The sequence below is a fragment of the Charadrius vociferus genome, unplaced genomic scaffold (assembly GCF_000708025.1).
Source record: "Charadrius vociferus isolate BGI_N301 unplaced genomic scaffold, ASM70802v2 scaffold163, whole genome shotgun sequence".
In the NCBI taxonomy this organism is placed as follows: domain Eukaryota; kingdom Metazoa; phylum Chordata; class Aves; order Charadriiformes; family Charadriidae; genus Charadrius; species Charadrius vociferus.
In genome coordinates this window covers 1,919,298-1,944,203 of record NW_009648332.1, presented here as the reverse complement: position 1 = coordinate 1,944,203, position 24,906 = coordinate 1,919,298, and the positions used below count along the sequence as shown (strand labels likewise).

General features: G+C 46.6%; 2 protein-coding genes across 2 annotated transcripts; one reads left to right on the top strand and one right to left on the bottom strand.

The window, feature by feature from the left end:
* Nucleotides 1–671: 671 nt before the first annotated feature.
* Nucleotides 672–9,886, bottom strand: TMEM59 (transmembrane protein 59). The gene is made up of 8 exons (XM_009884602.1): nucleotides 9,651–9,886; nucleotides 6,637–6,742; nucleotides 4,463–4,557; nucleotides 4,111–4,263; nucleotides 3,746–3,830; nucleotides 3,362–3,446; nucleotides 2,452–2,560; nucleotides 672–1,647 (listed from the first exon to the last, which is right to left on the bottom strand). Exons 1-8 carry the CDS (start codon nucleotides 9,855–9,857, stop codon nucleotides 1,492–1,494), a joined length of 996 nt encoding a protein of 331 aa, XP_009882904.1. The 5' UTR covers nucleotides 9,858–9,886; the 3' UTR covers nucleotides 672–1,491.
* A 175-nt stretch (nucleotides 9,887–10,061) lies between these two features.
* On the top strand, nucleotides 10,062–15,456 carry TCEANC2 (transcription elongation factor A (SII) N-terminal and central domain containing 2). Its single transcript, XM_009884601.1, has 4 exons — nucleotides 10,062–10,163; nucleotides 11,611–11,752; nucleotides 13,116–13,309; nucleotides 15,156–15,456. The coding sequence occupies exons 1-4, from the start codon at nucleotides 10,062–10,064 to the stop codon at nucleotides 15,342–15,344; spliced, it is 627 nt and encodes a 208-aa protein (XP_009882903.1). The 3' UTR covers nucleotides 15,345–15,456.
* Nucleotides 15,457–24,906: the final 9,450 nt, after the last annotated feature.

The following is a 24,906-nucleotide window of genomic DNA, read 5'->3' as shown; positions in this document are numbered from 1 at the left end:
TTAAGACTTCACATTGCAATTTCTGCACATTGCTACAAGCCTGCTTAAAACAAACCTTGCTTAATGCTCTTCAAATTCATTGACGGAAAAACTGCTCGAGTGCTTCTAGGCTAAGGCTCTCCGCAGCACTGCGCGGGCCACATAATGCACATTCCTGATTAATGGGCCCCGCAAGGCTCCATCACCTGTAGTCACCCAACCTTCAGCGTTACAGAGAAATTAGGAATGACTATTGACCCAGTTTTAACAGTGAGGGAGCACATCACTGTATCCTCCAGAATACAAAACCTGAACAGGTGTTTTGTTTGTTTTTGTGTTTTGTTTTTTTTTCTTAAATCTTCAAGGCAGTTTTGTATAATCAACAAAATATGACGATGAGGTGGAGATCGTGCATTCTAGCCAGCTTTCAACCACTTACAGAGACCTTAAAATAAATCACACACCACCCCCACCCCCCCCACTTGCCAATGCTACGGGAAACAGCATATAGTAATCTCCTCAAAGAAAAGAACCGCAAAAAATATATTAGAAATATGAGTGACATTGCTAGTTGCTGCTGCGTTAGTGAATCACAGAGCAAAATCAGGTCACACTGCCTATGAGAGGAACGCCACAGACAGGTTTTCATACTGAATATGTTGTGGTCAGTAATTAACCACAGCAAAAAACTATATAGTCAACATTTTCTATACAGTCAATTTTATTTGTCTGTTCTCATTTCTCAGGAATCAACTTGTTTCTGTAAATGAAGTTACAAGACTAGAATAGTTAATCAAGAACAGAAAGTAGAACTTCCTCAGAAAACACAGGTGCTAACTTTACAAGCAATTTAAGACTTAAAGGCTGAAGTCTGACAAAATAATTGATCATATTATGTTCTGTGTGTGAAGGGATATGTCCATAAGTTTTAACAGCGTTTCCATCTTTCACAAACAGTTCTAGCCTACAGTACCTCACAAATGCTTTCCACCTTGGATATTGCCACACTGTAGAAAAAATATATTTTTATTTTTGGAGACAGGGTTGTTTGTGCATGGACATTAACAAGTACAAAAATTCAGCAGATACTTTTATAATATTTTCTCTTAACTACAACAGAAAGTGCAACACTAAAAAGGCATCTGCTGCCTACTTAAAATTTCTTATACCTTTACAAAGCTAACTCTGAATGTACACATTACATCCTAGAACACATGAATAAGTTTGAAAGTGTCATGGCAGAAGTATGGAAAGCATGCTTACAGCTTTTGTAAGCAAAAAGACATGTAGCAAACACCAGTGAAAAGTGATTACGTCTGGAAGCAAACATAAATTCAAGATGTCTGAATCTTCACTACCAGTTGAAAACGAAATCCCATGACATTGTTGATTCTGTAACTTTATTTGCATTTAGAGACTGGCTGCTAAGCTTCTTGTCTGAAGAACCACCACAAACAATCAGGAGTTGCTAGCTCTGTGAGAATTAGTCTATTGGATCCAATGGAGACTTATTTAAATGGCTGATTGAGCCAGATTGACTTTTGTAGGAAGAGGTCCTGCTTCTTCATGTTCCTCAGTCTTGCATCTGACCACAACAAGGGCAGAGGATGGGTATCTGTTCAGTTTTTGTTCATTCATGTATTCCAAATCTCCATAGATGCTCAGCTTCTGAAATATATAAACAATTTACTTCAAGATGAAGACTCTCCATACTGCGAATAAACCACATTTCATTATGCAACTGCATTCCCGGGTCTGATGGCTGCAGCCCTTCAACACAAGTGAACCCAGGCTTTCTGTAACATCTGAAATTCATGGCCGGAACTAGATTTGAGTCCAAAAGAAATGTGTTAAATGTGCCAGAACAACAGCAGGTACAGTACTTGTGTAACAGCTCCTTTAGTTTGCAAATACTGCAAGCCTTGCTTATTTCAGAAGTGCGGGGATCTCTCTGGGCGCTAGAGGTGCTAGTTCAGCCAATTCGCTGCTGATCAGACTCTCTGTGCTCACCAAAAATATGCTGTCGCTTCTGTTCTCACTACTGATCCTCCTGCATTAAACCCCTACTGGGTTCCACCTACGCTATCCAACCCTCAGTATAGCTTTATTCCCCAGAGAAATTAGTAGCAGCCTCCATTTGTTAAGAGTAATCTGAAGGTTGTTAAGAGGAGAGCACTACAAACCAAAAGACATCATATCTGGGTTGCCTGAGTAAGGCTCAGAGCACCTATCAGACACAGGAAGGAGCAAGAACTGTTCAGCTATAAAATGAACATTTAAATAACAAAATTGGTTTGCTAACCACATCTGCAAAATAAAAAAAAAAAACAAAACCAAACACAACCACAAAATCCCCACTCTTTCTAGTTGAACCTCCCCCCAAATATTTCTTAGTCTCTAGACAGCTGTAATATAATGAACTATAATATAACGAATAAATTCAAAATATTCTAAGTTATAAAATAAAGTTACCTCAGATGGAACATATTGCTCTACAGCTGTAGCTACAGTTGCGCAACAAATCCAGAGCAGCACCAAGACTGATAGGACGAGGGTAGTGGTTAAAATCCAACTGGAATTTCTGAAATGAAAAGAATGTTATTAGATTTCATGTACTGAATACAAGACAATGGACCCTCTAAAAAGTTCGGCTCAATTTTGACTGCATTTCTTGCCAATTCATTATCCTCTAGCTCTTCCAGCTTCATAGCCCACTTCAGACTCCCAGGTACTCTAATGCCTATTTAGTATCTCACTTGAAAGACACAAAAGACTTTCTGGATTCTGTTTATTCGGCCCTAAGCATCCTCCCACTTACAATTTTGAAAACAGATTTTTCTGTTACACAGCTGGAATGCAATTCACTTATCCTTCATGTATAAACTTTTAAGGAGAAAGTAATCAGAGTAAGGGAAAGAAGAACCAACATGCTGATCTTCAGCAAAGCTTTAATAAAGATATACTGGCCATTTTCAGCCTGGAAATGAGACACAACTGCGTCTTTCATATCAGACAATCTGAAAACAAAATACAAAACAAGTGCTTTGCCCTGAAACATATCCAGAGCTAAAGAACAGGCAAGAGACAGTGTTGCTTAAACAGTTCACGGAACAGACTCAAAAAACAAGTGTAGGAAATTATCAATGCCATATTCAACTGAAACGGAAAAGAAAATCAAAGTTGGCATGATAGCCTGCAAATAACAAGGGGCGAGCACAGAAAAGCAGCAATCACGAACAGTCAGACAGGCAATTTTAACTGCTATGCATCCTGAACCCAACAGACCTGCAGTACTTCGAGATCTTACAACAGTGCCACCATACACACACAGGAAAGGCCACTATACTCCTCACTAGGTATGGATATTCTGGGATATACATACATGGAAAGACACTTGAAAAAGCTGTCATTTTCTCGCTCTTCAAGAAGTCCTCTGTATGTCTGTGAACTTCCTGGACGTAGGTCTGCTGAAATAGAACAGCAGAAACAGCTGTCAGGAAAGCAATAAAAGGAAGAGAAGGCCCAAACGCCACACAGTTTGTTTATAGAGTGCATAAAAAGAAGCTTTTAAAACAGCCCTAGTGTGCATATTTCTATTTCCAGCAGAGCTTGGTTTCTACCACAGACTTTGCTAAGTGTGCATAGTGCAGTCTACATGGCAAACAATTATACTCTAGCTTTCTAACAATTTGCTTTCATGTGCCACCTGCAACTCATGACAGGGAACATTTGCATTTGCTCTGCTAAAGCACAAAGAACAACTTACAGGCTGTCTTACTCAGCGACAAGGATCCTCTTGTATCTCCAGTTTCTTGATCAAGCTGTGGAACATACTGTACTTCTGGCTTTGACTAAAACAAAAAAAAAAAGTTAGGAGATCCTGCTAGCAGGCTTCCGCTGATCTTGATCATTGACATTTTCAGAACTTAAGGCTAACTTCCGTATTAGACGTGCACCGTTCACCCAAGTTTGATTTCCCCCCCAACTTGTCCTTAACGCAGTGAAATACCAGCAAAACATAAACATTTCTGACAGTGCTCCATAGTCCTTTCTGTGACTGGAAGGAGCGGAGTTAAACATTTAGCAGCCAGAACATTTAGTTGCCTTAATCTCAACAAAAAAGGCAAGCACCTGGAATATGACAATTTTGCCATCATCTGCTTGAAGGTAGAAAGTCCAAGAGGACGTTATGAAGCTCTGAGCAGAATCCATCATGTCACTCCAGAACGATCTCACCAGTGTCAGAGGAAAGAGAAGATGAATTCTCGGCATCAGGGACATTAACTGCAAGCACAACATTAACTGGTTTTCCATTTGTTTTATGTGAAAAGGACAGAAGTCATGCTCCTGCTCACCCCTCGCCCCTTGTCTAGATTTCAGTCCTTATGAAGATTTACCTTCCATTTGAATAAATTTAAAAAAGAGAAGACATGCTGAACAGAAAACAAGTAGGTGGTATTTGAAAAACATGTCATCTACTTACTTGCTCTTGCCTTAACTCAGCAAATGGCAATTGGTTCTGGCATCCAAGATGGCAAGCATATTGTTCATCAGATTGGGAGTATGCTTCAGTACAGGCTGCAAGGAAGAAGTTCCCCAAATGAGAAGATAAACTCTGCATTTTAGTTAAGAAAAAATTTTTCAGTATAAGTTGGATCAGAAACAAAGCAGCAGTTAAAAGACTGACAATCCCATTTGCAGGGAAAGATATGTCTCCAAAGACAGATGAGGTAGTTGAAATCTGCAATGCAATCAGAGCAACCGATCAGCAATGTTACCCTGGACAAACTCAGGGATGCAAGTTTTCATTGATCATCCCACTACCACTATAGTTTTTCCTCTACATAACACATAAAACGTGAATTTTTACCTCAGAGAACAGACTTGGAATCCTAAAAAGAATAGAGGGACCATCAGTCCATTAAATCCCCTAGCAGTAACAGCAGAAGCCATGGTATCACAGGAAAACCAAAGGAGCATTTTCCTGCTAGTGTGAGGAGTACAGAAACTGCATTGAAAGTATTATGGAATTACTTTTTAAATGAAAAATGAAGCCAACTTTTTGTTTTACAGAAAGCTTCTATTAATGGTTCACTAGAGACCATAAAGACCAAGAAATCTAAATTATTCAGAGAGAATAATTCAGATTATTCTGCCCATGGAGATACTGGGCAGACAATACGTGGGCATAGCTCTTCCCCAAAACACTAAAGCTTAGGTGGACAATGTTGCAGTATTACCTGAACTAAAGACTCAAACCAAGTAGCAACACAGAGGACAGTAGCTCTCCCAGTTTTCCACAGGAACAAATGGATCATCATAAAGGCTAAGAACAGCATGGCATCAGCAGCTAAACATTTGAGTATGCAGCTCATAGCACCCGAACAGCAATTCTATGGTAAAACTGCCACCAAACTAAAGTTTGTAGGCAGAAAGAAGCACCAGTAGACAGAATTGAGCAGAGCAGCCAAGACGTATCTTGCCAAGCACAGAATACTTAGTCAGGGCACCAACTAGTGTAACAGATTACAGAACATAAGCCAGCAAAAGACAACAGCCTCAGGAAGGAGTTAAACCAGAAAGTAAGCAACTGTTCAATTACCTCTACATGTGGTCTATTGCTACATTACTCTTTTTTATGGCACTCTTTCATGGGTGGTTTGACAACTAGACTGACATGCTGTACCACAGCTATACACAGTGTATGACAGACTAGAGCATTAGCCCATTTCTAGAGTATTTAATGCAGTTTTGTATCACGTTAGCATCTTTGCATGTCAGGCTTTCCACTTGCCTACCTTCCACCAGCTCTTAGAGCCAGCCACTAGCCCTCTTGTTTTTTATGAGCTACTGAGAGGACAAAAGCCTCCTCGGAGTGCTGGCTTGGTGCTTAATTATATCGGAAATAAAGACAGAGTTCCTACTTTTCCTGCTTTGGGTGGCTATGGCTCACCTAATCTCTGAATAAAACTGTGAATCAGCTGCCTCAGTATTATTGGATGAAAGTTCTATACAATTCCAAAACCAGTATAAATTTGCCTATGGTACAGATATTTCATCTTCACTGGGAAATTTTTGCTCTAACACAGATAATCTGAGAGAATAAGTCACAAGTTTTTAATGGCCTATTTCTAACATGATGCATACCTCAGTCCCAAGAATTTAGCTGTAAGGATGTAGCCTAGACCACAAGTTACAAGGCAGACAGCACGTTAAGATCTGTGTTCTTACACTCTCTGAACAATTCACTTTTAAGCACAAGTTTGTCAAGAGTTGCAAATAGTACTGATTGTCACATGGAATTATTAAAGAAAAGTGTTAACTGGATTTTTTTCCCCAGCCATTTTGTGTCTTCTATGACAAACTGTTTATAGTAAAATGAGGTATTTCTAATTTATTTAGAGACTGATGACACTTAAGAAATTCAGAAAAATAGCAACTCTAAGAATCAGGTAAGGAGAAACTCACAGAAAATTGACAACCTTTCCCTAAGACTTTTTTTTTTTTTTTATATCCTGTGCATAAACTTTAAGAAGTTGTTAAACAAAACCAGAAAGCAACTGAAGTAATCCCACCAATTTAACACCACCCTTTCAGACATCTCCCCTCTGTTATGTCTCCACACTACAGGATGTTGAAGGAGTACTGAAGTCTTACCAGAGTCGCATTCCAGTTTGGTTCGATTCAAATCAATGCCATCGTCCACAAACTGACAAATGGAAAACAGTCTGCAGCCTCGCTGGCACGCATACAGTTCCTCTTCCTGGGAAGGCACAAGAAAAGGCTTGTATCCCTCCATTCAAGAATAAATTGTCAGAAAACAAACAATTTCATTTTTTTTTCAGTTGCTATAAAAAACCACCCACCAGAGCACCATCCTCCTTCCCTCCACTAGACCTAGAAGGCAGCTAAAGGCGACACCCTGGACCATCTGAAATAAAACCAAGCTGCAGCTCTTTAACACTGTAGCACAAGTTACAACACAGTAACACTACTGATTTATTTCAAACAGAGCTCCTTATTCTGTGGTAGGGCAGACCTGAAACAGCATCCTGGGCTGCATCTAAAGATCCATGCCCAGCAAGATGAGGGAGGTGCTTCTGCCCCTCTACTCTGCTCTCGTGAGACCCCACCTGGAGTACTGCATCCAGCTCTGGGGCCCCCAGCACAGGAAGGACATGGACCTGCTGGAGCAAGTCCAGAGGAGGGCCATGAAGATGATCAGAGGGCTGGAGCGGAGCACCTCTGCTGTGAGAACAGGCTGAGAGACTTGGGGTTGTTGAGCCTGGAGAAGAGAAGGCTCTGGGGAGACCTTACAGTAGCCTTCCAGTACCTAAAGGAGGCCTGGGGAGGGATTCCTTATCAAGGAGTGTAGTGATAGGATTAGTGGTAATGATTTTAAACTGAAGGAGAATAGATTTAGATTAGATATTATTACTGTCAGAGAGCTGAGACACTGGAACAGGCTGCTCAGAGAAGTTGTGGATGCCCCATCCCTGGAAGTGTTCAAGGCCAGGTTGGATAGGGCTTTGAGTAACCTGGTCTAGTGGGAGGTGTCCCTGCCCATGGCAGGGGGGTTGGAACTAGATGATATTTAAGGTCCCTTCCAACCCAAACCATTCTATGATTCTACGATTCCTTGCTGCAGCTATTAAAATTACTCAAATACAGAAAAATCTACACCTAGTACTTCTTCTGTTCACAATACCAAAAGGATGGATGTGCACTTTCCACATACAGTGCTCTCCACCATGCAGAGCTAAAGACGTCTATTATGTGAGCTCTCCTACTTATTATCACACCCTGTTCTGAATCAGACCCATCAAAACCACTAAGCACATAACCACTCAAATGATTGCAGCCAGTTGCTATACAGCTGGAAAATGGACTTTGAATTAATTTAACAAAAAACAAACTTACCACACCTTCTATATAACCTATTGTAAATGAACTGGGCATTGTTTGCCTCTGAGACCACAAGTTTACATGCTTTAAAGGCACAAAAGGAGAAAACTGTGAATGTAAATTAAAACTCAACCCTAACAACACTGACAAGGTGGCTAAGACAGTCATGCTGTTGCAGAAAACACGTTTGTAATTTGATATCCAGACAGAATTAGCTTTAGCAGACAGATTTCTGTGGCAGTCTTTCATGGAAGTCTCAATGAAGCTTGTCTTTCTTTCCACTGACAACTGAAACGATTTCCTTTAATTGAACTGGTAGTTTTGTGACAAACAGAACAAAGACTAAATATAAAGGAAGAGATGGATGTATTATTTGACAGATCCAACACCACACAACAAAGAATTCAAAAGTACAGTAAAAATCACAGAACTATCAGCTTTCCCTGAACTTGAAAGAGTCCTTTAATAGAAACACGAGCATTGTGCCAAAACAGCATGGAAATGCATTAGCGTAATGTTTAGTCCAAATTTCTCAGGTTTAGTTATTTCTCCTCGCTATCATCATACAAAGGCACCAAAACATGCCATAAATACAGAAGCGCGTTTACTTGTATCCCATTCAACTCCCTCTTACTTCCTGCTATGGAAATACCAGTATCAGCTACAGTCACAACATCCAATTTAAGTTTTGCAGGAAACAGACAAAGCCTTATTACCTAATATTGTCACCCCATACATTTGTCCGCTGCCCTCATATGAAATGTCAAAGATGGGGTATGAGCTCCCATCGTTCAGAGTTCAACCTGCTACATAGCTGCAGCTGATAAGTAAATCACCACGAAAAAAAAATCAGGAAAGATGAGATTTTGGTAATAGATTTTCCAAATTCAAACAAGTAGTTAAAGGTTTACAGAGCACTGAACCCACAGCACACTCTGGCTTACAAAATTAGATTCCCATTAGATACTATTTCAGTATTTAATCACGAGATGAAAGAAACTCCATGCAAGTGAATCACAACACAGGTTGAAGGTTCTGACAAGGTACTCATTTATCATCATTTATGCTTCATCCTTCAATATCCAAGTGTCACACTAGCGCCCTGACTCAGGATCTTTGGCCTGTCATGGGCACAGCACTGTTTTAACCCCCCAAAATATGGAGCAGCCTAAGTGAAAACACAGCTGCCTCTTTAGGCACAGGAGGAAAAAAAGCAGCAAACGCCCCCAAACCACCCAGCACTAACAAAGCTACACTTTGAGCTCAGCATTTCTTTGGCAAGCTGCAGCCTAACCATCTATTTTCAAAATGAAGTATCTATCTTTAGAGAAGCCACTGCATCCCCTGCTTTGAGGGGAGGAAAATCTAAGCCGGATGAGAAACGCCCCAGCAGGACAGCAGCAGGCTGCTGACCGCACGGCGAGCATCAGCTTCCTTCACGTTTACGTTCACTTAAAGACACGTCCAGCATGGCTTGAGAAAACATGCACGGGGACGTGCCTCGACAAGGACTCCTGCCCGAGAAAATCCCGGCGGTGTCCTGTCACCCTGGAGCACACGAAAGGGCTGGGGGGGAAGGGGGGGGTGTGTGGAGAGGGGCAAGCGACAGGCCAGGGGACGGGGAGGCCGGGGCCGTGCCGCCCGCCAGCCCCTCAGCACGGCTCCCGGGGTGGTGTGTGTGTGTGTGTGTGGGGGGAAGACCGAGCCCGCCGAGGTGCCCGCCCCGCCGCCGCTTCGGGGAGCCGTGAGGCAGAGCCCGCCCGTACCTTGGGGTAGGTGTGCAGGGAGTAGGTCAGCTGGCAGGCGCGGTGACACGACGCCGTGTTGCCCAGCACGGAGTCAAAGGCCTCGGACGAGGCGGCGGGCAAAGGCCCGGCCGCCCGAGCGCTGATACTACTACTGCTGCCGCCGCCGCCCGCCAGGAGCGCCAGGGCGAGAGGCAGGCAGAGGAGGCCGCCCCGCCGCGCCGCCATCTTCCTCCTCCCCGCTGACAGGAGCGAGCGCCGGCGTACTCTCGCGAGATTAAGACCCTCTCTTCCTCCTCCTCCTCCGCGCGGTGCCTGCCGGGAGGTGTAGTCCGTGCCGCGGGGCGGCCCCAGCCACTCCGTAGGGCTTCACTTCCGGCGGGAACTACCCGGCGGAAAGGGCGGGGCAGCCGCTTCCGGGAGGGCGGGAGAATGGACCGGTTCGTGGGGCGCAGGGCCCGCTGTCCGGAGAGCCCCCGCCGGGCCGCGCCAGCCCCCCGCGCCTACCGGCAGGCTACTCTCGAGTCCCTCAAGGCAGGTCACCGGTGTTTGGGGGGGCGAGGGAGGGGTAGCACGGCTCGGCCCGGCCTCCCGGGCCTGAGGCGGGGGGGGGCCGCACCCCGCGGCACCCGCTGTTGCTGCGGGGGCTGCTGCCTTCGAGGGCACAGGGTGAGGCCTTCCCCCGGCCTTGCGCTGGGGCAGGACCGCGCTGTTCCCCAGGGGCTGTGTGCGAGGTTGGCGGGAGCACCCCGGGAGGAGCTAGGCTGGCCCTGAGGCACCTCGGATGGAAGAAGGGGTGTCAGGCCTTCGGCTGGCCGCCATCCTGCCTCTGCACAGAGCCAAACAGCGTGGAGTGACAGCGGGAGGAACGTCGTGTAAATCCCAAACTGATGTGCTTTATCATCAGGGAAGGTGTTAATCCCAGCACACCTTGCCAGCAGTCACTCTGTGCCCGCCTAGGGATGCACCTGTGGTTCCAGTTCCTCACGGAAATCTTTGCAGTGTCGAGGTGGCATCCTCACAGAACAGGGAAGCGAAGTTAGAAAGGTGCAGAGAGCTCTACTGCATTGAAAGGGGTTTCCTAAACCGAGATGGTTTATAACTTGGCTCCTTCCTGCCCATTTGGGGTGGTGTAGGGTCAGGCTGGGCACACAATTCAAGCACAGCCAGGTGACAGCACCAGCTTCAATATTGCCAGCTGGCTCACTTCTCTTCCCAGCAAGGAGACCCCTTCAGTCGGTTGCATGGTGGTCCTGCGTGAGACCTGCGTAAGAGCTGAGCCCCTCTTTGCCACCCGTTTGTGGAAACAGAACAGGAAAACATTTGCTGCACCAAAGTGCTTAATAATGTAAGGCAGAAAGCAAAAGACTGGCGCATAAAGCACCCCAGCTGTCTGACTATTGCTAACTCTTTGTAAGATGCCTCACATCTGAAAGATGAGACCTGCACTCTTTGCAGCCTGTTCTGTCAAGGTCTGTGGCAAAAGCAGGGCAAAAACCACTGCAAATATCCGGTGTACTTGAGTTTGCGTTCATGTTCCCTAATGCTTTGTTTCTCTCCCTGCTGGCATTATTTTAAATTTAAAGGCAATCTGAGCAGGATTCAGATTCTGCCAGGCTGCTAAAGATAATTAGCTTCCTCCTTCTTAATCCCCTTTTCTAGAGAGAGACATTTATACAATGGATTCATTCAATTCAAAGCACTTCTCTTCTAGCAGACATTTGCTGTTACATGCCCAAAGTTTGGCAGACCAAGGTGAAGGATCTCGCTTTGCTTTCTCATTACTTCAGTCTTGATTAGCAGTAGGCTGCTAATCTCAAGCAAGTACCCATCATTCCAGGCCATCATGTATTCTGAGCTCTGGTTCATACGATAATCAATAATTCATGTGTTGATAACATCCCCATTAGCCAAGATGAAGCCAGTGTCCTTATTTATAATAAGAATATTCCGCTTTCCTAATGGCTTTTCTATTTTCCAGAGAGTTGTGGTTGTGGAAGACATAAAACGATGGAAGTCTATGCTTGAGCTTCCTGGGCAACCGAAAGAGAATCTGATCGAAGCTTTGGAGGAGCTGAAGAAGAAAATACCTTCCAAGGAAGTGTTAATTTCAACAAAAATAGGTACATCTTGTCTGAACTGGACTGTGAATATTAGACTGTCTTGTGTCTGCTTGGCTTGTCAGTACAAAAGAGACTAGCTTGCAAGCTTTTTAAGAAACGAGTGTAGCTGTCAATAAAAAATTGTTGATATCCAGCCTGCAGTTCTCAGAGCTTGTACTGAAAAAGTCAGCCATCCTTTAATTCCTCCCAGATTGCTTGCTTATTACCAAATACTGCATCAGCCCTTCTGTAGTCAAATTTTTGAAGAGCTCTTCTTGGGCACCTGTGTATTTTGTTCCTTCTCCTGCTGTCTGTCAGGGGCATGGCAGAGTGCTCTCTTGCCATCTGAGACGTGGCTCATCTATTTGACCTGGCTGAATGTTCTGAACGTGTGAGAAATTCTCCTCAGATTGTCCCAGAACTGCTTACTGCATCCTCATGCTGAGAAATCCCCAGCAGAGGGGCAGCTCCATGCCAATGACATATCCCGATGCCTGGCTCTTTTCCATTGGACTTGGGGGAGGGATAATGTGAGACCACATGGTCCCTGCCTTTCCTGTCTATGAAGAGGATCCTGGCACAAGAGACAGTGGTGCTTGCCTTTGTTTGCCATTGGAGCAGCTCAATCTCCATTCAAACAGCCCCCCTTGTCTTAGAAAAGGAGATGCGAGCTCCCCCTTTCCCCTTACTTCTGAATTGTCGCTTCATTTGCCATGTTCAGCTTATTCAGGCTTTTCCCGTGATTTTTTTCCCTGATGCCTGCCTGAACGCGGCTGGGCTGGAAGAGCCACCGAAGCCTAACAGTGACATCTCCTGGCCAACAGCGCTAGTGGTCAGAGACAAATACCCCGCTAGAAGAAGGTCCCTTTTGTCTCCTCTCAGAGGAAAGCCTCTTTTGCACTGGCAGGCCCTGTGGATTGGAAAGATTCTGCTTGGAGTCACTGTGGTGTTTGTGTGTTAAAATGCTATAGCCGTCACCAGCAACATCTGTTTCCTTAAAGGGGTTTTCAGTTTAAAATCAATATTCTTTGTAGGCTAATCTTGCAAGCTTTCACCAGATCTAGTATCTGTGTAGAAAATTAATGTAGCCCTGTATTACCTGTCGCTTCACACCTTGGTGACTTGGGAAGGTAATTTTCATATGTATTGGTCAATTCCTTGCTAGTGACTCAGGCAGAAAATCACTGCAGAAGTCAAGAATTGAGAACTTCGGGCTTAATTCCTAGTAATTATATATTTGTATCTGTATTGATGCTCTGGTTGTTTTGCTGACACTTCCTGAATTAAAAATGTGTGTGGCTCCTTTAGCACCGATGTGGTTTGACTGGTGTCCATTATAGTTTGTCCGCCTACCAAACCTGAAGGAACTGTTACTGTTTTCCAGGTCACACAGTGAATAAGATGCGGAAACATTCCGATCACGATGTGGCCAGCCTTGCCAAAGATATTTACACGGAGTGGCGAGCTTTCATCAAAGACCATTCAAACAAGCCCTCAATAGAGGTCAGGAGCGATCCCAAGACCGAGGCTTTCAGAAAGAACGCGCGGAAGCTGCTTTGTGAAGCCCTGGATCTAGAGGTAGCGTTCAGATCCGTTTGTTTTTGGCTCAAAGAGTTACTTCTTGTAAGAACAAGTTAAACAAACCTTTTTCAGCCGTAGCTACTGTAAAGCTAGTCCTGCCTGCAAAGTGGGGACGAGACCAGATGATCTGTTCCTATTTTCAGTGGTTTACTGTGTGTCCCTATTTATAAGTAGCTTTGTTTTCAAGGTTGTTAACCAAGTAACCGTGCTGATTGTGAGGTCTATTTGCTCTCATTTATATAACCAGCCAACAGAATAGTTGCGTGTCTACTGCAGTTGGGCTGTACAACAGAAGGAGGAAGTTATTAGAACATAAAGTTTTTCCTAATGCTTAACAGCTGTGAAAGCAACACTGGGACCTCTTGGTTGTTTCATATTTAAGTAATTAAACATTTGTAAATTTAAATCTATTGCAAAAACAGAGAGGCAAGGTTGACAGTATATAAAGTGGTGATAAATACCAGATCCCTCAGGTATCTTTAAGTAAATGAACAGGGTTTTGCTGTAAGGCTTAATGACTAGTTTGCTTGGTCTATGAAATGCCATAATAATTATCCTTTTTAATTTATTCATTAATTATCCTTTAAATGGCAAGTCAAGCGATAAGCACTCAAGAGTTTCGAAGCTATGTGCTTGCTAGCTATGAGAACAACCTCTCCAACTTGCAGTCTGTCTGGACTGAGGCAGCACAAAAGGATAGTTTGCTGTGGGAACGCCTCAGAAAGGTGGGAGCTCACCTTTGCCAGGCCACTGGGTCAGGCTTAGTTCTTGGAAAGCACATCTATGCATGGTGATAAGACTGGTAGTAAAGTCTGAACCTGGTGGACATAAAGGCTATGGTACCACCTTAAAACAACAAGAATTGGGTAAAGCAGAATTGCCTCTGAACAGGACTCGCCTGAAAGCAAAGCAAGGAAAAATACCCTTCTACCTTGCAGCTACCACCATATGTGCAAGTGGAGCTTACAGCAGCAGGTGAACAGCATATATAGGCAGGGGAGCCACAGAGGTCCAGCACATGGGGAGCAGGGACACCTGAGAGGCTGACAAAAAGGAGAAGGGAAGGTGGGGCTGAATGTATCCCGGGCCTTCTAGTGCTGCCCAACAGGGGGGGGGGCAATTTGGCGATGAGTAGCAAAACCAGAATGGGCAAAGGACTTGGACGAATACTGCTTGGCATACTGGAATCTACTGTATGCAAAGCATGGGAGATTCCCCATCACAAAAGGCAGAAGTGAAATTAAAACCATTTCTTGATGGGTGGGGGATTTTTTTGTCCTAAGCTGTGCTAAATTACAGGTTTTGGCACATGTTGAAGCAATAACTATATAATTAACATTTAGCAAATCCCTTTCTGCATTCTTAATTACACCTCCTTCTACACACTGAGAGCCCACATTTCCCTTTATAGCACCAGGCAGAGTTGCCAAGTGTTTGGCATGTCTTAGAGTTGCTGTTGGAATCAAGTTTAAAATAGTATCCAAGGTACCTTGTATCAGCAAGATCAAAAGTGAGCTTTATGGAGACAGTACAACATCGCTTATAATTGCGGTTGAGCTTCATACCCAAAGCTAGCTGCAGATTAGTTCCCTGTTGTGATAGCAAAGTACTGCCACCCAGCTGGAGATGTGGATATCTTCCCTGCTACTGACCACGTTGCCTTGTTCCTTAATTGCTAGGGTGGAATTAAATTGCTCTTCCTGTTACACTTGTGATGGGAAGTAGATTTCCTTGAATCTAAGCTGATTAATGAAGAAACACTGAGAAGCACCAAACTCCAATTTCAATCAGTTGGTCTCCTTATTAAATGTAAAGATCTAATTTTATACTTTGCTGTTTTCAGATTGATCACCCACTGGCTGAAAATATTGAGCGAGAAGCTTTTCACCTCTCTTCCCGTCTCATTAGCGCACCGTATCGCAGAATGGTGCGAGCTCTTGTCTTCTCATTAAAGCACAAACCTGAAATCCGAGCAGAAGTGAAGACCGGCACGCTCACTGTCCGCACGTTTGTACAGAGTCATAAAAAGTGAGGTGTCATGCTTGATCCTGAGTGAGAACTTCATGTGCCTACATCTTTGTGGAACTGGGAGCCCTTTCTGTCGTGAAGGGAGTGCAGAAGTGCTGACAGTGTGACTCACTTGGCACCACTCTATGAACAAGGCTGCTGGAGACAAGAACTACTAATGATGAAAATGGTGCTGTAAATCTGACTTGGTAGAAATCCATGTGGGCTTGTTGCAAGAACAGTTTCTTCTACTCTGCTGTATATTTTCCTGCTACAAAACCATCCTTGCTGACTCACCTGCTTCTCACTTCTGCCTGTTTGTCATACCTCAGTTGAGCTCCATCCCTGATGTGGATCTTCAGGTGTAATCAGCTGAATCACTTAAAGGAGCACCTCTGTGCTATGCTGGTAGGAAATACTGGGAATTCAGGATAATTGGTCCATGGGAGGAGATTCCTAGTGGATAACTGCAAACTCTAGTTAACCCTAAATCAGCCACGTCTGCTGCAGCTGGGCCCTGCCTGTGCCAAGAGCTAGCTGTTTTGCTGAGCCAGGTGATTTCCCTTTGCTGCCTTTCAGAGCTGGATGCAAAATGGGTTTCAATAGCTTGCTAGCCACCAGTCCGTAGGCTCAGTCATCCTGCAATTGTGGGCGTATTCTAAAGCCCTGGGGTGAAAATGGAAACACCCTGGAGTATAGGTGCTATCTAATGCCTCTGCTGTTTAATGAACAGCTCACTCAGATTTCCATACCTCACTCATGATTTAAATGTGGTGCTTGTTCTTACTGTAATGTGAAAAAAAAGACATGAAATGAATTTTCTAAATAAAATTATGTTTTAAGCAAAATGCTCCTTTAAAAGGCTTTTTTCCTCCAAAAGCAACATGGTTCAGAATGATTGTGTGAACAAATTTAAGCAACAAACTATTGCTTTAATTCCTAGTTCTTAAAGACTGGAAATCTTGCCTGTCATATTTGTTCTGATTTCTTTAGTGCCACAAGTCATCTTGTTCTCCATAAGCTCCTATTAAAGCTGTGACAGGCACAGTGCTTCTCTGCTGGTAGGTAATAAAGTGCTCTCTGTTCTGTGTGTGTGTACATACACAAGGGACTGGTCACAAACGTTTTCCTGAGTTATCAGGGTAGACAGAACCAGATACAGGGATGAGGGAAACCTGTCTATTCACGGTCATGGGAATTGAAGTCTTGATATACCATAAGGAAGTGTCTTTTGATCAGTTGTGGTCAGCACTTATTTCAGAAGAGTCACTTAAGGACAAATAATGCAGTGGGAAAACTACGAATTAGTCTTCGTTCAGATCTTCACATGACTGAATGTCATTATGTAGACCTGCTAAATACTTTTTTCTTCTGTGAACACCAGAAGCTAAAGAAACACCCAAAACTTACCTGAGGTGTTGAACTCAAATTTAATTAGATAACTGCAGGTTCTTTTAAAAACATCTAAACCCTGTCTTGTTTGCTTGGGCCAGTGCAAGACCGTTTTGTTGGGGTTGTTTTCGTACACATCGTGAAGGTATCTTCAAACAGCTGGCTGCTCTGAAAACAGTGATGCTCTGGTGTACAAACATTTCATTTGTAGAAAGTTAAGGTTAGGTGTGTTGGAGACGGTATGAGACAAACTGGCAGATACATAGGTGGTGGCTATATGGATAATGTGTCAATGAAGACTTAACACTTGTTGACCAGGCTGCAGCAAGAGATGTGAAAACCCTCTATTTCTTACAAGTAATCGGCTCCATTTCCCACTTAAATAACTTCAAACTGCACAGCTGTAATTGAATTCATGTATCCTGGACTATCATGGAAGGAGTTTGGGATCAATGAACTTTTGCTTCCAGAGCTGCAGTGCCAAGACCTGCAGTATTTATTTTCAGCTTTCTGTTCCTGGTGCTGGGCTGTGTTTTCTCTTTAGGTAACGTGTGAGAAGCAACAGTCCACCAAATGAGGAAGTTATGTTCTAATGAATGCAGGGCCAGAGAAGTTTCCCATACAGGTCAGGCACAGCTGGAGAACTCTGGCTTATCTGAACACTGCCAGTTTACACTGTGCTGTGCATTGGTTTGCAAGACAGGTCCAGGAATCGCCTACATTTTTTGGGATACACAGTGCGGCTAACAACTGAGGACAATTGCTGTCTGAAAGTGAATTTCTCTATAGTGATGGCAGTTCTACTCTGAAAACCGCAACTTGGTGAGATCCACTTTTGTTTTTACGGTTTAGCCCTGGGAACCAACTGAGAGACGGAAAAGTGATGTGAATGATTCTTTCCCCACTTATTAATAAATAGTCCTGTGGAAGGGCTGCCATTCATGACACAGCACTATAAAATTTAAAAGCAAGAGCAACATAGATACAAAGAAGGACCTGCGTGGTCCAGAGTACCCCTGTGTTTTTTGTAATTTGTGGAGAAATGGGAAGAAGGTGGGGAATGCCAGCCTTGTCCTCAAGGTGTGTTTAGAAAAAAAGTAAAACTACATCCTGAGCACCTCTCCTTCGTGCATCCCTTTTGCAGTGGTGCAAGCCAAAAGAGATACCAGCTACTGTCAGCAGGCCTGTCTGAGATCCTTTCGCTGTGATCTTACAGGCTGTCCAAGCATCACCTGGGCTTAGCACGGGACAGCCAGAGCCTCCCCAAGTCCACAGGCAGCGTGGAACAACCTAGAGGTACATGTGAGCTATTCTGCTCCATACAAACTACAAGCTCAGGCTGTCCTAGGCCTTCAGACTCTGTTTTGGGATATAAGCAAAGCTCTGCCAGACCCATCCCTTCCAGGTGACTTTTTCCATGCCCTTTCTTGGTCCCTGACACCTTCCTTTTCTGAGCAGCCTTCAGGAAAGAGAGACTTTTTAAAATCTGTTTTGGATACCTTCAGTTCTTTAGGGCTTGCATTGCAGAGGTTTTCTTTTACTTCATTCTCAATACGTGCCAAATATTTTTCAGAGAATCATAGAATGGTTTAGGTTGGAAGGGACCTTAAAGATCATATCGTTCCAACCCCCCTGCCCTGGGCAGGGACACCTCCCACCAGCCCAGATCACTCAAAGCCCCATCCAACCTGGCCTTGAACACCTCCAGGGATGGGGCAGCCACAGCTTCTCTGGGCAACCTGGGCCAGGGGCTCATCACCCTCATCATGAAAAATTTCTTCCTAATATCTAATCTAAATCTCCCCTCTTCCAGTTTAAAACCATTACCCCTCGTCCTGTCACTACACTCCCTGATAAAGGGTCCCTCCCCAGCTCTCCTGTAGCCCCTTTAGGTACTGGAAGGGGCTATAAGGTCTTCCTGGAGCCTTCTCTTCTCCAGACTGAACAACCCCAACTATTTCAGCCTGTCTCTATAGCAGAGGTGCTTCAGCCCTCTGATCATCTTTGTGGCCTCCTCTGGACCTGCTCCAACTGGTCCATGTCCTTCTTATGCTGGGAACCCCAGAGCTGGACACAGTACTCCAGGTGGGGTCTCAAGAGAGTGGAGTAGAGGGGCAGAAAGGGTGATGCTGAGTTTTCCCAAAGGGTGATGCTGAATGTGACAACAGGATACTCGATACCTGACAGTAATTTTGTTTTTAATTACTCTGTAAAGACCAGATTCCCCCCTTGGACCAATCTTACCTGCACACCTGCGTTTATTTATGCCTTAGGTTACCAACTGAATCCGTTTGCTACTCCTTAGTTTGTCCTTTTCTCTCTGGAGCGATGCAGCCAGAGGGAAGGCTGGAGCCATGCAGCTCGTGGATAAAGCAGGAGGCCAGAGATGGCCGGTTCCCAGTGCTGTGATCCGTTCACTAGCTGTTTTTCATGTGACCTCTGGAAAGCCCATAAAATAGAGGATCTGGAAGGGCACAGGCACCTGAACCCTGCAGAGTGCATCGCTCCCAAGGCTGGCCTGGCACTGAAACATCTGATCACCTATAGATTGCCTGTGGCAAACCCACTCACAGGGGGTCCTGCAGGACCTTCACTAGCTTGGGTTCCCCTGCTACATGGGTTACACATCGGGCTGGAGGAAGAAAGGGCCTCTCAGCATCCTAAGGTTTGGCTTCACCGGCCCAGACATGCATTTGTCCCGAATTCTGCTCTTTCTCCTCCGGTTTTCCTTGGCAACTGCTGTGTGGTGCAGACCAGCCACAGGGTACTGGTAAGACGCCTTACAAGGGCAGGGACTCTCGACAAGCTGCTGTCTTCACGCTGGGGAAACCCTTTTAGATTAAAAGGGAGGATGAAAGGGCTGAGCAGTGGCTCCCTTGTGCTTGGTTTCTCTGGCGCAGTGCCTTTGAAATAGCTGGTTCCCTTTTTACAGGGGAAACGTTAAATGAAGGAGGCTCCCAACCTGGAGAAAAGGTTCTTCTTTCTTTCCCTTGTCTGACCAGATTAAGCTGAGCCCACAGATGTCTTTCAACAAAAGAGTACATAAAGCCAAAAGACCTAAAGAGACCTGCTGCACCCAGCAAAGACAGGAGGGAAGGACCTTCTGGAGGTGAGTGACATCTCCTGCTCTCCTCCCCTGCCTGTGCTGCTGGTGCTTGGGGAGTACAGGGTGGGCCTGGAGCAGCTCTGGGAGGGATGGAGGGGGAATTCACCCCTGTCAGAGCTGACTTCTGATGAGTAAGTTTGGGAAGGCACCAGGTGAGAGCTTGCTCCATTCCGCATCAGCAGGCACGGCTCAGGATAGCTTTGTCCTGCTGCAAATGACTTGGGCGACAGAAGACAGGAGTAGACAAGACCCTCCCTGTCCTTCAGAAAAAGAAAGTGCACAGCAGCTCACCATTTTTCATCTTTTAAGAGGCTCTTCAAAGGTTTCTCCACAAAGAACCCAAACTTTCAGATCTTATTTTCTTTGCTGGCAGAACTGTAATATGAAGGGTTTGCTAGGCTGGCCCCGCATTAAGAGATGTTAAGGCAAGGAGAAGCCAAAGATGTCTTTTGGAGCCCTGATCATTTGAAGTAGGCTCCAGGAACTTTCCTCCCAGGGTATGTTGGCACACCACGGGGCAGGAGTGTAAGATGGAGCAGAAACTGGGGACTGGAGCAGAGGAAGGATAGAGGAAAGGAGAGAAGAGGTAGAGGGAGGGGAACATGCTGGGGAGTTCCCCAGCCTGGTGGACCACAGCTGGCAAACCCTCGCCCCTCTGGGCAGTGCCCGCCCTGTTCAGGTGGATGTACAGGCACTTCAGAGGAGGGGAAACTGAGGCACGAAGGGACTCTGATGTGCTGCAGGAAGCAGAAAAAAGGAAGCCTGTGCCAGGGTTACACTGCAATTAATGGTGCTCTCATTCTTCTGCTAGCAGTCCACTGAACAACATCCACGGTCTCTGCCAATTAGACTAGATTACGAGAAAATCCTTGCTAATTATATATTATTATATAGCAAGCAGTTATCACCCTTATAAAGGGTGCTCCTATAATGGACAAATGCTGTTCCTTTAGCACAGCCAGCCCCAGTGGCCAAAAAAAACCCAAAAAAACAAAAGCCAAAGTTGTGGCCAATATTTTGCCTAAGCTGAAATTTTCACATTGCAAACACTGCACTCCTGTCCCAGACAAGGAGGAGGAGGAGGAAAAGGAGGAGGAAGAAGAAGAGGGCTGTGATGTGCAGAGCCAGCCAGAGAGGGGAGGCAGGCTCAAATCCACGCACCCCCCCAAACCTGCTGCAGAGGGATGACTGTAAGCTCAAAATCCAGCTGTAAACTCTCCCATCCACCAAGGAGCAAATGCCCAGTTCAGCCTCCGCACACCAAAACCCCTGTGAGCAGGGGAGGAAGTCCTCGCTGTCCCCAGGGCTGCAACGACTGGGAAACAGGGTTTAAAATAAGCTGGGAAAACAACTCCCGCTAAACGCCGTCAATGCATTTTTAATTGTCCATATGCTTGATCCATTCTGTTTCCCCAGATGGCAGAGCTGCTTGACTACTGCCTCCTCATCTGCGCTGCCATGGCCGGCGTCTCCAGCGGGTACCTGGATCCCTGAGGTAGAGATGCCCCCACGGCAGACTGGCATTGCCCACCCAAGCAGGCAGAGTTAGCCGCTTCCCTGCGGAGAGGGGCTTCGGTTTGCCAGGGAAATGGGGTTCTGCTTGTGCCTGAGGCCAAGGGGGTTGGAGGGTCTTGTTTCCCTTATCGCTAGTCTGCATCACGGGACTTCAGTGTGTTCAGGGACACTGCAGGGAGACTGGGTAGCCAAGGGATGGGCACGAGTCAGTGATGCGGAAGGAAAAAGTCCCAGGATTGAGGTCTGAAAGCCACTTGGCTCAAGAAAATAACTCCTTGGCTTTCTACTGCTCCCCTGTCCTGGCTCACCAAAGACACCTTGCCATTTTACACACTCAGATTCAAGCAAAAGTGACCTGTGCAATTTGTGAGCTCAGCCAGAGCAGAAAAGTACCTGGAATCCTACTTGTGCTTTGGCTTTTATATGCTCCCATGTAGGAACAAATCAATGGTTCCTCCACATCTAGAAAAAATAACCCCTTTTGGGAAGCCAAAACAAGTCCCCGTTTTGCAGCCCAGTGACCCCCTGCAAGCAGGGCTGGAGATGCTCGCACCCACCCGGCAGGTTTCACTGGGATGGCCAACGTGGTTTCTGTTCCCATCTGCACCTTTCGCAGATGTTACTGTCCCCATCCCGGGGAGAGGGGAAAGAGGGGGATGTGTTCCCAGGCTGCTCTGCTGCTGACAGTGACACCCCAGACAGCTCCATAGAAACAGAGAATGGTTTCGGTTGGAAGGGAACCTTAAAGATCATCAAGTTCCAACCCCCCCTGCCATGGGCAGAGACATCTCCCACTAGACCAAAGCTCAAAGCCCCATCCAACCTGGTCTTAAACACCTTCAAGGATGGGGGACCCACAGCTTCCCTGGGCAACCTGTTCCAGTGTCTCAGCACCCTTAGAGTAAAGAGTTTCTTCCTAACAGCTAATCTAAATCTACCCTCTTCCAGTTAAAAACCATTACCCCTTGTCCTATCACTACAATCCCTGATAAAGAGTTCCTCCCCAGCTTTCCTGTAGGCCCCCTTCAGGTACTGGAAGGAGCTATAAGGTCTCCCCAGAGCCTTCTCTTCTCCAGGCTGAACAACCCCAACTCTCTCAGCCTGTCCTCATAGGAGAAGTGCTCCAGCCCTCTGGTCATCTTTGTGGGACTCCTCTGGACCCACTCCAACCAGTCCATGTCTTTCCTATGCTGGGGGCCCCAGAGCTGGATGCAGTACTCCAGGTGGGGTCCCACCAGAGCAGAGTAGAGGGGCAGAATCACCTCCCTCACCCTGCTGCCATGCTTCTTTAGATGTAGCCCAGGATGCAGTTGGTTTTCTGGGCTGCGAGTACACATTGCTGGCTTGTGTTGAGCTCCTCAAACCAGTTACGCCCTCCTTCCACTGAGTGCAGAAGATGGCCTGGGCAACTGGGATCAGTAAGCACCTTGCTGCATCCCAGTCTGCAGGGAATCCTTGCCCTGACTGGCACAGGACGGTGAGAGCCGCGGGAAGGTCAGGGAGCAAGCTCCATCCCAGACCCACCTCTGTTTAGGCAGACGCCCACCTTGTCTCTGGGGGGCAGGGCTGGGACCCAGCAAGGGCTGTCACCAGCCCTGGGCTCAGGCACCATAATGCGATGCCATGAAGGGGGCTGATGGTTCCCTCTTCTCTGTCCCCAGAGGGGTGTGCAGCCACCCAGGCGTGAGCTGCATCCTACTCTACCCCAAGCACACCAGTGCTGTTGGGCCCCGTGAGATGCTGCCCTGGCCAACACCTCCCTCCACTGCCAGTACAGGATGAGTTAAGTCTTGGAAAGCCTGGAAACCATATCCTGGCTGTGAATCACCAGCCACCACGAGCAGGAGCTACTGAGGGGAGGGGTGGCATGGCTCAACCCATGGAATGGAGGGGTTTGCCTGCCCCCTTCCTCCCTAGGCATTGGGGGGTACCGAAATGCCATGGCTTGCCCCCTCCCTGTAACAGGGCTTGGGGAGGTGTTCGCTGAGTTGTTTTTCCTCCCACAAATAGAAGGAGAGGCTGTGGGGGTGGCTTTGTGCTGGGGAGCAACTCTGGGGTGCAGAGCAGCACCACCTCCATGGAGCTGCTTGCCTCGTACCCGCTGTATTTTGGGGTCTGGGGGCACCGGCTGACCCCAGGGCATGCTGAGGGAGGGGGTCACCAGTGTTCTCACTGCCTCCTTGGGGCACATGGGAGCCCCAGAAATGGAGGAGTGCAAAGACTACATCACTGCCAGCCCCAATTCCTTCTACTTCAGCCGAGAAACCTTCTGTTTCTACCTGTTGTACCAGATCTGGGTGGAGGCAGAGGGCTGGGAGTCTGAGAGGCTGGTGGGGAACATGGGGGACATCGGTGAGTCCATTGTTCTGCTGGGAGGGAAGAGGGGGAGCAGGTGTGTGAAGATGGTGGCACCTCATGGTGTGGGCTGGGTGGGGGTCCCCCTCCCCAACACAAACCCCTGTCCTTGGAGGCGGCTTGGGGGAAGCTGCTGAGCTGCCACTTGCTGCCCATGGCTGATTAAAGAATCGCAGAATGACAGGGCTTGGAAGGGACCTCTGGAGATTCATCTAGCCCAACCCCCCCTGCCAAAGCAGGGTCACCTAGAGCAGGTTGGACAGGAACGCATCCAGGCAGGTTTTGAGTATCTCCAGAAAAGGAGACTCCACCACCTCTCTGGGCAGCCTGTGCCAGTACTCCATCACCCTCAAAGTACAGAAGTTTTTCCTCATGTTGAGATGGAATTTCCTGTGTTCCAGTTTGTGTTCGTTGCCCCTTGTCCTGTCAGTGGGCACCACTGGAAAGAGTCTGGCCCCATCCTCTTGACACCCACCCTTTAGATATTGATAAGCATTGATGAGATCCCCTCTCGGTCTTCTCTTCTCCAGGCTGAACAGACCCCGGTGTCTCAGCCTTTCCTCGTAAGAGAGGTGCTCCAGTCTCTTCATTGTCTTCACAGCCGCTCTGCTGGACTCTTTCCAGTAGTTCCCTGTCCTTCTTGAACTGGGGAGCCCAGAATTGGACGCAGTATTCCAGATGCAGTCTCCCCAGGGCAGAGTAGAGGGGGAGGATAACCTCCCTTGACCTGCTGACCACGCTCTTTTTAATGCACTGCAGGATACCATTGGCCTTTTTGGCCACAAGGGCACATTGCTGGTTCATGGTCAATTTGTTGTCCACCAGGACTCACCGGTCCCTCTGCAGAGCTGTGTTCCAGCAGGTCAACCCTTAACCTGTATCGGTCCATGGGGTTATTCCTTCTGAGGTGCAGAACCCTACACTTGCCCTTCTTGAACTTCATTAGGTTCCTCTCCACCCAACACTCTGTCCAGGTCTCGCTGTACGGCGGCACAGCCTTCTGGTGTGTCAGCTACTCCTCCCAGTTTTGTGTCATCAGCAAACTTGCCGAGGGTACACTCTGATGCCGACCTCATGGTTTTGCTCCCCCAAATGGAGCAGCCAAGACAGACTCCCCCCGGGGTGTGATGACCAGCAACCAGGGCATCTACCTGTTGGTGAACTGGCAGTACTGGCTGGGCAAAACTCAATCCTACTTCCTGCTGCTGGTCCCGCCGCC

Excerpts from the sequence above, each read along its gene's own strand:
- TMEM59 (XM_009884602.1), bottom strand. The coding sequence starts at position 9,857 with ATGGCGGCGCGGCGGGGCGGCCTCCTCTGCCTGCCTCTCGCCCTGGCG. Across the intron at positions 4,558-6,636 it reads CAAACTGGAATGCGACTCTG|CCTGTACTGAAGCATACTCC; the intron begins GTAAGACTTCAG and ends TCTTCCTTGCAG. Across the intron at positions 3,447-3,745 it reads GTCGCTGAGTAAGACAGCCT|CAGACCTACGTCCAGGAAGT; the intron begins GTAAGTTGTTCT and ends GTTCTATTTCAG.
- TCEANC2 (XM_009884601.1), top strand. The coding sequence starts at position 10,062 with ATGGACCGGTTCGTGGGGCGCAGGGCCCGCTGTCCGGAGAGCCCCCGC. Across the intron at positions 11,753-13,115 it reads GTTAATTTCAACAAAAATAG|GTCACACAGTGAATAAGATG; the intron begins GTACATCTTGTC and ends ACTGTTTTCCAG. Across the intron at positions 13,310-15,155 it reads GTGAAGCCCTGGATCTAGAG|ATTGATCACCCACTGGCTGA; the intron begins GTAGCGTTCAGA and ends TGCTGTTTTCAG.